The 17,249-nt window shown below is 46.0% G+C and overlaps 1 protein-coding gene across 3 annotated transcripts in view; it reads right to left on the bottom strand.

Annotated features, from left to right (window-relative positions):
• Window positions 1-16,400, bottom strand: part of LOC142496015 (NAD-dependent protein deacetylase sirtuin-3-like) — a 30,170-nt gene extending 13,770 nt beyond the window's left edge. For all 3 annotated transcript variants that reach the window (XM_075602237.1, XM_075602236.1, XM_075602238.1), the window contains exon 1: window positions 16,276-16,400. In XM_075602237.1, the coding sequence (XP_075458352.1) occupies window positions 16,276-16,303 (28 nt within the window). In that variant the 5' untranslated portion in view covers window positions 16,304-16,400. The remainder of the gene's footprint in view (window positions 1-16,275) is intronic.
• Window positions 16,401-17,249: the final 849 nt, after the last annotated feature.

The following is a 17,249-nucleotide window of genomic DNA, read 5'->3' on the forward strand; positions in this document are numbered from 1 at the left end:
TGGTAGTTTGTGCAGTATCTTGGAGTCTAGGATTAAGGGAGAGGGAAGTATCTCTGGTTTCACTTTTCCCAGTCCTTATCCTCCGTTGCACCCTTTTCCCCCTTTAGGTATTACTTTACACCTGGAGTTATTACTACCTCCCTTTACTCCCACCATATAGTCTCATGCAACGATACTTGTTCACATTAAATGTGCTTATTTTCATCTGATTATTCCATTTACTGAGTGCTGGGAATTACGTGTGTAACGGGTTTTCTGGACTGGCCTGACCCACCCAATCTCATATTGGCCCCTGTGGTCTAACCAGTCCCCATTACATGGTAGTGTCTGGTGGTGCACCTGTTGGCAACAGGACTCCTGAGTCTCCCGCATGATGGTGTGTGGGGATTTGCCCGCCAGACAGGCAGCTGAGGTAGTGTGCTGAGTCCTACCTAGATCCAGTGCAGCACCTCCACCTCATCAGGATCCCGGCATCCGCTTGGGGATGATTCTGATGAGGAACTGCTCTGTGGTGCTTCTCTCTGTGCAATGACTCCACACTTACACACGAGAGGGTCTTTGATCAGATGCATCTTTATTAGTACGGTGTGCCAGCTGCCCTCCACAATGGGGTGTATTTAGCCCTCCATTGTTCACCGTACTTCCCTTTGAAAGGTAGTGTCCTCCTTAATTAGGGATTCCCTATCCCCACAGGGATATCTATTCTGTGCCAGGTCCCTGGTCCTGTGCCAGGTCCCACAGTCTCATTATTCCGCTTATAACGTAATCAGTCTTCCTCTAACCACACACTACTCACTCTCCTAACTTTTGATCAGTGCTGTGCCTTATGTATCCTCAGATATGCCTTATGTATCCTCAGTCAGAGCCTGTGACCAATCCCATCCATACATAGGGCACCTCACCAGGGTGTGAGGGCAAACCTCCATGATTACTGCTGGCATGCCCATAACTTACCAGGCCTTACTGTCAGCAGGAGAGATGACTGCAACCATTTTAGAGCATGGTTATATTCTCCCCCTGGTGAATCCCACCGTCCCCGGCTGGGACCTAAATTTAAAGTACCTTTCTCCAGGAAGCACTGTAAAATGGAACACACAATCAGTGAACATATAACATCAATGAAATCACATTGCGCCAAGCCCGCTCCGTCCAGCAGCCGCGAACTCGCACAACAAACTATCCTGTACCACCTAATAATAGTGACTAGGGTCAGGCTTTTTAACTTCCCGACCACCCTTGTCCAGGTTACATAGTAGTGGCGTGGCAATCCCCTCTCGGGTCTATATATTACCCGGTGTTTGTGAATATTCCGGCCAATACTCCATACCCTCATCAGGTGTTCTATCCTATCCTCGGCCTTACGACCCGTTATCGCACCCCCCTTATTCACCATGTACATCTCAATGGTTTCCCGTAGCCACCTATCCCTATTCTCCTCAATCTCCTCCATAAGGGGTTCAGGGACATACGGGTACTCCAACCCGTGGGACGCCTTGTACTTGGCAATAATGGCCCTCTCGGCCCGGCTGCTCCTGGTTAACTCAGCATTCCCTGCCCGTCCGGGCAGCACCCATGATAGGGGTTCATCAGGGTCTGATAAGATGTCAGGACCCATGGGTTCTATTTCCTTGCGCTCAATTTTGAACCACCTCTCGTGTAGCTCCCTATCCCTCTGCGCGGGTGTGAACTCTCCTACTGCCCACCAGTAATCTACTATGTCCTCCCTTCGAATAAGGAATCGCGTACGATCCATCCAGGCCACATAGCCCTCAAATAAGGGGGCCCACCACCGGGTTTCCTTAAATTTATCGGAGTCCATGGAGTCACCTTCCTCCGTATCCCCCCATGAAAATACCCCCGAGGTTCTTTCGGATCGCGGTTTAGACCATCGATGTGATCCCAGTGCCTTTCCCTCTGACGGCTCGGGTACATTAGGCACCCATCGATCCATCGCTGCCTTACCCAGTTGCCCTCCACCCCTGGAAACACCCTCCGAAGCACAACTGCTCAGTCTCTCCCCAGTCCGTTCCTCATCCACCCCCAAGGACACCTGCAACATCTCCAAACTAGGCGGGGACCCCCGGGGACAAGTGGCTGGGGCAAGGGCCTTATCTAGGGAGTGGGATTGGGCATAGGGGCAAGCGATCGGCCGCCACTGGGTTACGACCCGTTCCCGGCTGTCAGACAACTGTTCGTTAGACGGGACCTCACCCTTCTCAGTGTCTCCCTCCCTTTCTCCTTACCGGAGGCTGCCTTGATCCCAGACTGGGACCCAGATAGTTCTCGGAGATCCTCGTCGGAGGAGTCCCCTTTCACCGGCTTAGGGGTCACCAATCGTGGCGACCGCCTTCTGCTCTCTCGGTCGATGTACTGACCGACCGCTTCCCTATTTTCTGACCCAGCCGATTGAATCGGCTCCGATCCCCATTCTCCGGGATCTGCACTGTTACGCCACAGTGCACCAGGGTACTCGGCGGACAGCCTAGCCGTATCCCCCGGGGGGTCGCTGACTTGAATTGGCACGAAGGTAGGCATCGGCCACAGATATTGAGTCCCACATTGTGGACAGCGTGACGCCGTGCCCACAGTGCCTCCGGGCAGTCTGCATTGCAAGCAGAGCCCCACCACCGTCTCAGTGTTTGCCACCCTGATCACCAGTACCCCGCCAGGCACCGCATAGGGCTGCATGGACACCATCGTGGTCACCGTCGAGGAGCAGGCCATGGTTTTAGTGGGAGCCACTTTTAGCACGGGTCTGTCTTTGGAGCTGGTTCCTCGCGAGTGACCAACATAAGTCGAAGCGCCAGCCACTCCCTGTTTTAGCTCCTCCTTGCTCTGATACAACTGGAACCCGCCCCCAGTAGTAGCAATTATGGGCGGGTCCCACAAGGGAATAGGATGTCCTTTAATTAAGGCCGCACCCTTTTCAGTCCTAGCGGGCGCGGTCAGAGTTTTCATGCCCTTATCCCCAACAGGGTGGGGTTCTTCTTTTGCCGCCAATTCCAGTTTTTTCCTTTCAGCTGCCTTGCGTGCAAAGTATCCTTCCTTTTTGCACGCCACCCCAGCGGCCGGAACTACTTCCGGTAGTTGCGCCGTTAGTGCACCAGTTCCTTGGCCCGCCGGATTCATGCCCACGGGGCATAGTTGGAAGCCACTCCCCCTGGTTGAGATCAGGGGAGGTTCCCACAGACTAATCGGTTGGCTCAACACTGGGGCTGAGCTGGTCACTGTCCATGAGGGCGCGGCCGTAGCTTTCGCGCCATATCCCCCATCAGGGCGGGGTTTTCCTGTTGGCGCCACTCCTGGCCAACTCTCTGCAAGTCCCGAATTGGCAGAATTTTCTGCAACTGGCTCACGCGGTCTCCCAGGGAGCCGGGAGCCGCCATGTTGTAATTCCTGTTCTCCAGATACAATTGCAATGTCCTCGCTACTATCATTCAGGGTAGCACCCCGCGGTCCTAAGCAGGACCAAAACGGTGCGGCCACAGCTTTCGCTCCACTCCATAGCAGGCTTGTAAAAGACATGTCAGCAACAGCTTGCTCTTCAGTGGGGCGCACGCCACATGTGCTCTCCCCATCAGCCTCCGGTCGCCATTTTGGACTATCCGCACCGCGCGGATCCTCCATTCTTGCGGTCGACATTCTCTCGTAGCAGTTATCGTACATGGGGCTCCTCTCTGCGGGTCAGCCACCACATCGGTACAATAAAGATTGCTCTGATGCACCACCTTGTGTACCTAATGTAGGCTGGACTCGTGTTGCACTACCTCAGGCTAGGCTCACTCTCTCAGTGTCTGCTGTATCTCCTTCCTCCCAGTCTGTGCTCCCTACGGTAAGTGGTCTGGAATGGGCTAGAGTACTCTGGGGCTTCCATGCAGTACTTGGGCGTCTACCTCTCTTGGTCAGCCTAGCGCAGACCCTCTCCAGGATTCCTGACCACGTTAACAGGCTATCCCTTTAGGCATCCTACCAACTAGCACTGCCTCAAGATGACTAGGACAGCTATAGCCCGGCTTCAAACCCCCAACTCCTTTCAGGCCCCTAGGTCGTCCCTGCGAACTGACAACTCCATCAGCCCCCTGACTACCCCTAGGTCCATCCCAACGCAGCACAAAGTGGCAGCAGACACTTCTCCCTGTTTCCCAGTGTGCCTAGCAAAAGCCTGTCCTGTTGACAGGTCTACTCATCTCAGCAGCGCCTCCAAATGTAATGGGTTTTCTGGACTGGCCTGACCCACCCAATCTCATATTGGCCCCTGTGGTCTAACCAGTCCCCATTACATGGTAGTGTCTGGTGGTGCACCTGTTGGCAACAGGACTCCTGAGTCTCCCGCATGATGGTGTGTGGGGATTTGCCCGCCAGACAGGCAGCTGAGGTAGTGTGCTGAGTCCTACCTAGATCCAGTGCAGCGCCTCCACCTCATCAGGATCCCGGCGTCCGCTTGGGGATGATTCTGATGAGGAACTCGTCTGTGGTGCTTCTCTCTGTGCAATGACTCCACACTTACACACGAGAGGGTCTTTGATCAGATGCATCTTTATTAGTACGGTGGGCCAGCTGCCCTCCACAATGGGGTGTATTTAGCCCTCCATTGTTCACCGTACTTCCCTTTGAAAGGTAGTGTCCTCCTTAATTAGGGATTCCCTATCCCCGCAGGGATATCTATTCTGTGCCAGGTCCCTGGTCACAGTCTCATTATTCCGCTTATAACGTAATCAGTCTTCCTCTAACCACACACTACTCACTCTCCTAACTTTTGATCAGTGCTGTGCCTTATGTATCCTCTGGGGGCTGGCACAACTCTGACATCACTAACCATGGAGTCAGAGCCTGTGACCAATCCCATCCATACATAGGGTACCTCACCAGGGTGTGAGGGCAAACCTCCATGATTACTGCTGGCATGCCCATAACTTACCAGGCCTTACTGTCAGCAGGAGAGATGACTGCAACCATTTTACAGCATGGTTACACGTGTACATGTGTTATATTAATGTTTGTGGGTAGGAGAATCCTAATGATTAGATGGTTACGAGTTAGCCAGATACACCAAACCTGGGAGAAATTATGCTGACCGTTACTTGAGGAGTTTTTCCCCCATCAGCATCACCTCCTGCATTACTGGAATAATTAATGGGTACATTTGTGAATTTTAGTCGTCTGCTTTAGTGCATTTGTCTGCTTTAAACATGATCTTATCAGGTTTAGGAATAACAGCGATGGGTTTAAGAAGTGAAGAGAGCACATATCTATGTCAAAATGTATAGGCCATCACTCACAAATTAGAACCCCCCCCCCCAAAAAAAAAAGTAGTGTCAAAACAATTCAATTAAATAAGACATTTGCTCCGAGATCCGCCAAATAAATGTTATTTTTGTGGAAGAAAATTGCTACTACAGCAATTGATGGGTAAAATCGCAAACAAAATTTCCCGTACAATGTCCAAATAATTTTTCCAAGTATAAAAGCAGCAAATGTAATTACTTTCTGAAGGCTTTATTTCCACCCCACAATTTTATTACATATTGCCATTTTATATCAGAATTCCAATATAATTAAGGTTTTCTACCAGTATAAGGAGAGTATAGAACTCTGCCTAGGGATATGCTGTTTAACCGTCTTGATCTTCGTCTCACCTCCACCTTAGGGCAAGTCTCCAGTGGCTGCTGCAGCACGTGTGCCACACACCACAGCCCGCTATGGGGCAGGCCCCAGTGGTTGTGCGTGGGCACGCAAAGTGCTGTGATGCGTACGCTGGCAGGGAACACAAGAATTATGTCGTGCCATGGTCAAGTGCTCGGCGGGCAGCCAATGGAAGGGCAGATATGCCCTGCCATGGCCACACACCCCGTCATGGCCCCAACCCCCCATAGTTCATCTACAGACCGCGGCTGCAATCTGTGCCAGGGTCCGTAGCCCAAGGCTTGTTCTATACTACGTGCGGGCGTCAGGCGTTGCGCGTGCACGTTTAGTTAATATAGCACATGCGGCTAGGGGGTGTGACTGATGTCACAGCATTAGGCCGCACTGTGATTGGCTCACGGTGTGGCAGCAGAGCAAAAATACAATCAAATTGTATTTTCCCTGGTCTGCCGCACCACCGCTCACGGGCGTGCGTCGCTAGTATAGAAATTATACTTGACTGTGCGTGCACGGTAGCGCACGCACTATATTACAGGCCTTAGAGCAGCTTTCAAGCTTTTAGTCAATGCTACAAAAAGTGAAATTTGATAGCATCTAATTACAGAAAGTGAAGTGACAATATATACTGTCGGCGCTGAACAAAAGGCCACAAGAGAGCAATGAACAGCAGGACAAGTTACGATCTCTCTGCAGGCTAATCAACCAGTTTCACAAGCCGATTTTACAAACCACCAGGCTAGTTGTGTCACTGCTGATGTAACAGAGCGTTGATAATGGTAATGACCAACCACATCTAATTTATGTCGTTTATTGCCTTTTAGTTTGTCATTTTCAAGCAGAGATATATAGATAGAGATATATATATATATATATAGATAGAGATATATATATATATATATAGATAGAGATATATATATATATATAGATAGAGATATATATATATAGATAGAGATATATATATATAGATAGAGATATATATAGATATATATATATATATAGCAACTGTAAATATTACTGTATGTTCATTTGTATGTCTTAGACAGGTCTGCAACCCTGTCTTTCCCCATTGTCACCCAGCATACAGCGCTTCCACTGCAGCAAGGGATTCTGGGAAATGACATGCAAATGAGCACTCAGTGCCACCTTTTGTCTCAAGCTCGTATTACACAAGCCAATCCTCAAGCCACTGCATGCTGTTTTAAACACAGCTTTTAAACAGAGGCTGGGATGAGATGCAAAGCCATAAGACCCACTCACATACATGTTTCAACCTTGATGGGTATCATCAGTGTGAGGCTGGCCTTAATGGCTTGCAGGTTTGAGACTAGACATATATTATATATATATATATATATTATATATATATATATATATATATATATATATATATATATATATATATATATATTTTTTTTTAACTACCATTTTCTAGACAAGAATGTATACTGAGAAAATGGTGTACAATCAATTGCATGTTTGTAACTAGCATTAGCCATCTCTGCATGCTCACACGGCACAGAAATCAAGCCCTTGTTTTGGGGTCATGCGAGGACCTGGTTTTGCCTTATACATGTTGTTATTTATCAATTTGTACAGCACATAATAGACTGTCATGAAAGCTCATGCACAGCCACATCGGAAGAATCAGAAGTTATTCCCGTTAGAATATAGTATTGCAACATCAAATTGGTTTTGGAGGCGGTAAACATTATCAGCCTTATAAAGCCACACTAGTGCAGTGTTTTTTTTCAACAGGGGTTCCTATGACCCCTTGGGTTCAGTAAGCATCCCCCAAAAGTGTTTTAAAAGTAAAAACATTCACATGTCAAAAATTAAACAAACAAAAAAAAAAAAAAATTAAAAGGTGATCTTGCACAGACTGAAGGGGGCAAAGGTCGACTACTTTGGACACTACGGTCAGGAGCCAAAGTGTAATCCGCGCCCGAATCGGTGATACATACTATTAAAGTAAATGGCAGATATCGCCGATTCGGGCACAATAGCGCTTTGATGATTTACGGCTAATAAATCACTGATTTACCATGTGCAGTGAATCATACGATTACTGTAATAAACACTCAATACTTAAAATACATATACAAATGTAATAGGTTGGAATCACAGAACCAATTCCTTTCCGACGCATAGAAGGGCGAAGCCTACTTACAAGTCTTCAGGCTGCAAAACAGGAGCGAAAAACCTGCACCAGAGTTATACATGTAAAATAAACCAAATGTGGATTTTATTCTTTGATAAAAATCGGAGGCAGCGTTTTTGCACCACGGAGACTTTCATAAATGAGACCCCCGCCCCCCCATTACCCTTTCACTTTGAAACCACATACATATCTTGGCGGAAGGGGGGTGGGGGATTGACCACAATGTTTTAACATTTAAATCAATATAAGGAACTGAAGAAAAAGAGAAAAAAAAAAAACGAACAAAATTGCAACCGAGGCAAGGGTTTAATTCATTTTTAAATCTATTTATATACCTGTATAATGTTAACACCAGCTACAGCAAAGACACCATGCCAGGCGGCTATAGATCCGCATGACCTTTCCTTTGTAAACAGACTAAGCAGGCAGATACTTTAACACCAAGTACAAAAACTAACATTGTCACTAGGATATGGAGAAACCATGGTGAAAAAGGACTATCCAAGCCATGGCAGAGTGAGCAGTCGGAATCTCCTGTGTGCTTTTATCTGAAGGGTTGCAGCAGATACAAAATGCGCACACACACACACACACACAAAAAACACAACTGTGGAAATGATGTAGACAAATTGACTCAAATTAGTTTAGTGCGATCGCTGAAAAGTTTAGACTCGTTACTGACTGCCCCTTAGCAACAGAGAGAAAGCAAAGTGGATTTTCAGTAAAATAAGGAGGACTTGTTTAAGAGTAAAAAAAAATAAAAGCCTGGTATGTTACAAGGAGGAAGGATGAAGGAGTGAATACCCATGCAAATGGTTCGTTTTATGTCTTTCTAATCCTTTGATTAATTTAATGCCAAATACATCCCAAAACAGCTGCGGGAAGATTAAAAGGATTTGAAAGATTTAGTTCTTTGCCTTTAGTGTAACTGCCCCAGACATAACAAAACCAACTCCTTTAATGGTCTAATGACACCCACTGACCATTGGGAGTAAGCTTATTGTAATTCACGTAATCTAATTATACAAGGTTTTCAATGCGGAGCCAGGATAAATAGAAAGATTTAACAGGTTTACCACATTTGGCTGTAGAGGATACAATATCCATACAAATACACAAGTAGGGAAAAAAAAAAAAAAAAAACTCAATCACTTACTAACCATACTTGATATATTCTTACACAAGAAAGAAGCGCTACAATGCTTGATTGCAAGATAGCGTTCTTTCAATTCAGCTGATCAGACACCCTCTTTAAAAGGCTTATGCAACATTTACATTATAATAAAGGGGAGGCTGTCCTATTTTCAATATAATAATAAAAAATAAAAAAATGTAGTACAGTATACACCGCCACACGTTTATTTAATTATTGGGGGGGGGGGGGGGGAAAGGAGTGGAAATGATATATATTAGATATATATATATGAGAGAGGAGAGAGGAGAGGACAGAGAGAGAGAGGACAGAGAGAGAGAGGACAGAGAGAGAGAGAGGACAGAGAGAGAGAGAGGACAGAGAGAGAGAGAGGACAGAGAGAGAGAGAGGACAGAGAGAGAGAGGACAGAGAGAAAGAGGACAGAGAGAGAGAGGAGAGAGAGAAGAGAGCGAGGAGGAGAGAATCTTTGTAAACCTGTATTGCAGACCCAAGGAATTGAGAACTCTAGAAAACTTGCCTTATAATATCCATTGTTGGTCAAAAAAAACCCCACCAGTGAATACTGAACTACTCACAGCATAGCTCAGGGATTCCACATCTTTAAGAGGCAATGCTGCCATCTGCTGGTTTATTAAAAAGTTACTCATTGGCTCCTAAGCACATTGAAGGACCTCATACAAAAGCATAGGCTGCGTTCACGCTGCCGCACGCTCACTTTAATGTAATCTAATTAGCATGGCCACGCTGAAGCTTTGTGCGCACGTACGTACACAGCGCTTGGGGCGACATGGAAAATTGATTTCCAAGCGCTCCGAAGGGTCACATGAAATTACGTCACGATAGTTCCTTCAATAAAATGCCCCGATCCAGCCCATTACACCACGCCCCCTCCCTTAAATGCCACGCGCTCCCGCTCGCAAATTGCAGAAAGACAGCCGAGCGATTGCAGAAAGACAGCCGAGCGCTCATGCTTGGAGAGTTGGTGACACCACCGCTCTCAAGCATGAGCGCGCTCAGCGGCAGCGTTGCCGCAGCCTAAGACTAAGTCCCCGGTGCCTGCTGCAGCGTGCGCTATGGCGTGCGCTGCAGGAACAAGAACCGCCCCTCTATGGGGCCGGCTCCACTAGCTACCTTGGCGCACAATTTGCCGCCGTGTTGCTCGCCCAGATTTTCTAAATACAAGAAAATTGTGTTTAGAACTGGCGATGGAGAGATGGCCACGCCCCCTAGCGTTTCAGCCAATGAGAGCGAACCAGCTGGGTGATACCATGGCCGCGCACCACTCCCCTCCACGTCGCAAGCTTGTCTTTCCCCCCCCCCCCAGCTCCAGCACAGACCACGGCTCGAGAAGGTGCAGGCGCCGCTAGGCGCTCCAACCCCAGCGTGCACAGAGTGACTGGGGCCTTAGCCTTAGATCACAGGATCGCAAACTTTTGGAGCTGTGACCCCCCCCCCCCCCCGCTGCTCACACCCCCTTACTTTTTGACCGGCGTCATTTGGTGATATGTCACATGACCCCATTGCCATGGCGATGGGCATCAAGGGACGTTGCAGGGTCACGTCACATGGCTCTGCGGACAATCTACTGAATCCCGGTAAGTAGGTTAGAGGCCCCGGGCATTTAATTTAAATGCCTTGGGGAAGAGCACGGGGCCTCTGCAACAGCCCGTGCCACCCAAAAAAATCCCCCGCCCCCCAGTTTGCACACCCCTGCCTTAGACTAGTCACTACACTAATACTGTAGGTGCACGCCCATCTAGTTGGGATCAAATGAATTGGCAGTTGTAATGATTAATGGATTAAATATGGGTGACTGACGTCTATGAAAGATTAAAAAAAATTATATTTCTACCATAACAAGCCAAGGGATCTTGAGGAGCTGAAACTTTGTATCTGTGGAGCCGTCTTATAAGTCCCTAAAGCTGTGACGGAAAATTTGTTTGCAGAACTGAAACACAGAATAAGATCGATTATAGCCAATAATGAAAGATGTAGAAGTTTATTTAAAAAAATAAATAAATTACAAGTCTACAGAATATTGTCTGGGAAAAAAAATTCAACTTTTTTTGGACACGGACAGAATTTTCAGCTTTGACTATCCAGTATCAAAGATTCTAAATTCCCGGCCTGGATCTCATTTGGGTCTGGGGGCCGCCACAGTCAGCTTCAGTCGCTGGTTTTATTAGTTATTTATTTTACCAGCAGGATAAATATATTGGGATATATGACGTTTGTGAGGGTGGGGCGTAGGAAGGGTGCAGATACAGCTCAACCCCCTTATAACGCTGTGCTTGGGGTCCAAAGAATCACATCGCGCTATAAGCAGATCGCGTTAGAAATAAAGTACAATTGTATGCATTGTACAATAAAGTATTTAAGACACCAATAATCGTGTTGTAAAGTATTAATTAATACGAAAATTGGGAGCCACGCTTGCACCGCGTTATAAGCGGATTCGCGTTGTAACGGATCACGCTATAACGGGGTTGAGCTGTATTTACAAAATAGCTGTGGTTTTAAACTGGATAATGCAACAAAACCCACCAAGGTTCTGATGTTTAAACATTTCTAGGAGAAAAGAATTAAACATATTGCCGACACTTCGTCACCGTGAGAGTCTTCCTTTCCCCGTTAGAAATAGACCTCAGATGCTACATGCTTGTGTAAATTAAACCTTACCCAAAAAAAGGCCTTTATTATAAGGCAGCATGGCAAGACGCAGTGGGACGCCAACTTTCGATGCCACAAAATATGAAAGAAAGATCAGCATTACTGCAGCCAGCATTTCTGAAAGATTATTTGAATGTAGCAGGATTATAATAAGTTGCGATAATGGTTAAAATGTCAATATGATAACTTCATTAATTAATTGGAGAGCGTTTCAGAAAGTGCTCTTTCCTTCAAATAGATCTGTTTTGAATAGGAGTACCGTAAATTCCGGACTATAAGCCGCACCTGTATATAACCCGCACCTGTATATAAGCCGCACCCATTGAATTTTAGAATTTCTTTTATTTTGACCATATATAAGCCGCACTTGAATATAAGCCGCACTTGAATATAAGCCGCACTTGAATATAAGCCGCACTTGAATATAAGCCGCACTTGAATATAAGCCGCACTTGAATATAAGCCGCACTTGAATATAAGCCGCACTTGAATATAAGCCGCACCTGAATATAAGCCGCACCTCACATTAACCCCCCCCGCACCACACATCAAGCCCCCCAGCACCTCACATCAACCCCCAGCACCTCACATCAACCCCCCCTGCACCACACATTAACCCCCCAGCACCTAACATTATCCCCCCAGCACCTCACATTACACAGTAAATACCTGCCGTCCAAGCAGGAGTGCACGCAGCAGGCAGGAAGTGCCTCCATGCTACAGCGTGCTGCTACTAGGGAGGGAGGCAGGGGGGGGGGGGGGAGAGCAGAAAGCGGGAAAAATTCACATATAAGCCGCACCTGAATATAAGCCGCGGGGTTCAATGCGTGGGGGAAAAGTACCGGCTTATAGACCGGAAATTACGGTACTTCAGTACAGCTCAACCCCCTTATAACGCTGTGCTTGGGTTCCAAAGAATCACATCGCGCTATAAGCGGATCGCGTTAGAAATAATGTACAATTGTATGCATTGTACAATAAAGTATTTAAGATACCAATAATCGTGTTGTAAAGTATTCATAAATACGAAAATTGGGAGCCACGCTTGTTTCGCGTTATAAGCGGATTCGCGTTGTAACAGATTCGCGTTGTAACGGATCGCGTTGGAACGGGGTTGAGCTGTATTAAGCAATACCAACTGTTAGTCCAAATAAAAGGTATTACAAGACAAGCCTTTGAGAGTTCTCCTCTCTTTCTCAGGTCAGCAATACTAATTTACAAAGATCCCATGAGCTTAACACAGATGTACAAAAAGAAAAGGCAAGACCGCCATCGAAGGCCGCGATTATAGTAGCCGTGACGGCGCGCACCTTGGAAACAAACCAGTGGAAGTCAATGAGGGTGGCCATAGTGCGCGCGATGCACAGGCGTGATGCAGAGCAACCGCGCGTCAGATTTTTCAAGCTACAAATCATTGTTTTCCCCCCACATGGCAGGCGCATCATGTGAGCATTTCAGCCAATGAGGGCGAACCAGCCTTGTGACGCATCCCTCAGACTCCCCTGTTCTTCTCCTTAGGGACTTAAATTGCCACATTGATGACCCCTCTCTCCCTTGGGCTTCCCGCTTTCTCTCTCTAACCTCTTCTTTTGGCCTTCAACAGCGGAATGAAGCCAGCACCCACAAGGATGGCGACTACTTAGACCTGGTTTTCACTAAAAACTTCTCTCTCTCCGATTTCTCCATTTCCCTTTTTCCTCTCTCTGACCATCCCCTCATCTCATTTTCTCTCTCTCGCTTCTCTCCATCTCCATCTCGCCCTCGTTTTTGCAGAAACCTGCGCTCTATTAACCTACCAGCTTTTGATTCCACTTTACGATCCTCCCTCTCCTCTCTCAGTTCTGCTTCAGACCCTGACAACCTGGTCAGGAACTACAACTCTGCCTTATCTTCCTCTCTTGATCTTCATGTCCCGCTTTCTCTCTGCCGTCCTCGCCCTTCTAACCCCAGACCCTGGCTAAACTCCCAAACACGCATGCTGCGTTCCTCCACTCGTTCCTCTGAACGCCTCTGGAGGAAATCTCATACGCTCGCAGACTTCATTCACTACAAATTTATGCAGTCCTGTTTCAACTCTGCCCTCTCCCAGGCTAAACAAACCTACTTTTCATCACTAATTAACACACAAGTCTAACCCATGCCGACTCTTTTCTGTCTTTGACTCTCTACTCAGACCACCCTCGGCTGCCTCCTCTTCTTCCTCCATCTCACCTCAGGACTTTGCTGACTTTAAGGAAAAGGTGGAATCCATACGTCAGAACATCCCATCTGTTGCCTCCTCCCATCCCACACCGCTTCCCAACTCTCCTCCTGCCTTTCTTGACTCTTTTTCTGCTATCTCGGAGGAGGATGTATCACTGCTGATCTCCTCTTCTCCCTCTACCACTTGCCCTCTTGATCCCATTCCCTCCCATCTCCTAAAACCTCTTGCTCTTCTATAATCCCCATGCTCACACAGATTTTTAACTCTTCCCTCTACTCTGGTACCTTTCCATCCTCCTTCAAGCATGCAACCGTTATATCATTACTCAAAATCAGCAAGCTTGACCCTACCTGTCCTAACTATCGACCTGTCTCCCTCCTGCCTTTTGCCTCCAAACTCCTTGAACATCTTGTATTCTCTCGATAGGTTTCTCAACACCTATTCTCTTCTAGACCCTCTACAATCTGGCTTCCGCACTGCTCACTCTACTGAAACAGCCCTAACTAAAATAACTGACTACCTCCATGCTGCCAAAGACAGAGGTCATTACACTCTGCTCATATTACTCGACCACTCTGCAGCATTTTATACCATGGACCACCTTCTTCACATTCTCCATACTCTTGGTATTCGTAACAAAGCTCTATCCTGGATCTCCTCTTACCTCTCCCATCGTACTTTCAGTGTCTCTCTTGCTAACACCTCCTCCTCCTCTATTGATCTCTCTGTGGGGGTTCCCCAGGGTTCTGTGCTGGGACCCCTTCTCTTTTCACACTATCTAGGTGACCTAATCACATCTTTTGGGTTTAAATATCATCTCTATGCCGACGACACACAAATTTACCTTTCAACCCCCGACCATACACCTGCTATACAGACCAAAGTTTCTGAATGTCTCTCTGGAATATCATCCTGGATGGCCATCCGCCGACTGAAACTTAACATGGCAAAAACAGAGCTCCTTGTACTTCCTCCCAAACCTGGCCCTACTACCTCCTTCCACATTACTGTTGGAAATACGATCATTCACTCAGTAGCCCAAGCACGCTGCCTAGGGGTCACACTTGATTCCTCTCTCTCATTCTCCTCTCACATTCAAAACGTTTCTAAAACTTGTCGCTTTTTCCTCCGCAATATAACAAAGATACGCCCTTTCCTCTGTTACTCGACTGCTACAACTCTGACTCAGGCCCTCATTCTCTCCCATCTCGATTACTGCAACCTACTGCTGTCCGGCCTTCCTACCGCTCACCTGTCTCCCCTACAATCTATCCTAAACGCTGCTGCCAGAATCACTCTACTCTTTCCTAGATCTGTCTCCGCGTCTCCCCTCCTGAAATCCCTCTCCTGGCTCCCGATCAAATCCCGCATCTCGCACTCAATTCTACTGCTCACTTTTAAAGCTTTACACTTTTCTACTCCTCCTTACATCTCAGCCCTAATTTCTCGCAATGCAACATCCCGACTCTTGCGTTCTTCTCAAGGATGTCTTCTTTCTACCCCGTTTGTATCTAAAGCCCTCTCCCGCTTCAAACCTTTCTCACTTTCTGCCCCACACCTCTGGAATGCCCTTCCCCTCAATACCCGACTAGCACCCTCTCTATCCACCTTAAGACACACTTGCTTAAAGAAGCATATGAATAGCACTGGATAATCCTGGACACATGATACATAAAGCTTGCCCCCCTGCAGACACACTTACTAGAATCCCCTCCTACTGTCTCTATATGTTCCACTACCTACCAATTAGATTGTAAGCTCCTCGGAGCAGGGACTCCTCTTCCTTAATGTTACTTTTATGTCTGAAGCACTTATTCCCATGACCTGTTATTTATATGATTACAACATGTATTACTACTGTGAAGCGCTATGTACATTTATGGCGCTATATAAATAAAGACATACAATACAATACGGGAAGACATACATACAATACAATAACAAGATGGGAAGATGAAATCAGAAAAACTTGTTGGAGCACCATGAAGAGAGGCTTGTAACAGCTGTACCTGGATTATTGGAGAGACCTTCCTCCAGCAGTGGATTGACAAGGGCAGAAGAAGATTTATTTGTTCAGCTTTATATAACTTTAACCAAATATCAGCATATTTAAAGGGAATCGTTTATCAAAGTCGCCAGGCTGTAAAACTGCACTCATTGTACCAACGAAAAAGATTCCCATTGGAACGAATGTAATTTTCTCATGTGACAAATCTGGTGCAGTTGGAGCCAAGACTCAAATGCCATTCAAAATTTCTTGATAAGCTTCAAAATGTGCCAATTAAAAAAATAACAACAACTATATCAAAAGGATTGTTGCTGCATATTCCTGAAATGGAAAGAATTGACCGGATATAAAAGTCATGCATTTTATTCTAAAAATATCATACTCTTGAACAAAAAATCCTTACAGGCAGCAGCCGGCTCATTAAAAAAAAAAAAAGTACCTTTTCTTCTAGCTGACCGTGACATCATAATGCCTCCGCGTTCGATTGCTAGAACGTTCACTTCCCAGGAGTTACTGAACGTTCTATTCGGTTTGTGAGATCACTAGAACGCGTTCTACCGGATACAGCTGATCTTATACCACGCGTGATTCCTCTCCACGGCAACCCCCAGGAAATGCGTCACTCTAGGAAGGGAGAACTTTTAAGAGCGTGGTGGTAGGAATGACTTAAGACCGTTTACAATGAATGAAACAGAAATGAATAATCAGTATACCTCTGTCACGTTGCTTTGCGGGGTGCGGAGGGTTAAAGAAGAGTTATCTTATGGCGTTTGGGTAAAGAAACTGGTTGGGCTGGTAGAAACTGATGAGTTTGTTCTGCGTATAGCAGTGAATCTCGGGGATGTCATGTAGTGTCATATCATTATTCTTGTATTTACATTGTAAGAACTACCACTTTCAAGTATTATCCAGAGTGTTTAGTTGACAAAATTCACAAATGGATGTATACCACCTGTATTATGATATTCATAAAGAGATGTATATCACCTGTAACATATTATTCATAAATGCATAAAGAGATGTATATCACATGTAATATAATATGCACACAGATATGTATATCACCTGTAATATATCCACAAACAGATGTATATCACCTGTAATATAATATTCACAAAGAGATGTATATCACCTGTAATATAATATTTATAATAAGATGTATATCACCTGTAATATAATATTCATAATACACTTTTTACAAAAGTGAGGAAAAGGTTAAAGTAACAATTTTACTTATTTGCATCCTGTTAAAATAAATGTTTCACCTTTTCTCCTTTTTCACGTCTCAGCTATTTATGTTTGTAGCTAATATTGGCTCCATAATTACTCTACAAACAATAGACAAAAGTAAAAAAACAATTCATCTCTAGTTTTGAGGACCGACCGTCTTATCTTATTACCAAAAACATTAGT

The sequence above is a fragment of the Ascaphus truei genome, chromosome 5 (assembly GCF_040206685.1).
Source record: "Ascaphus truei isolate aAscTru1 chromosome 5, aAscTru1.hap1, whole genome shotgun sequence".
NCBI lineage: Eukaryota > Metazoa > Chordata > Amphibia > Anura > Ascaphidae > Ascaphus > Ascaphus truei.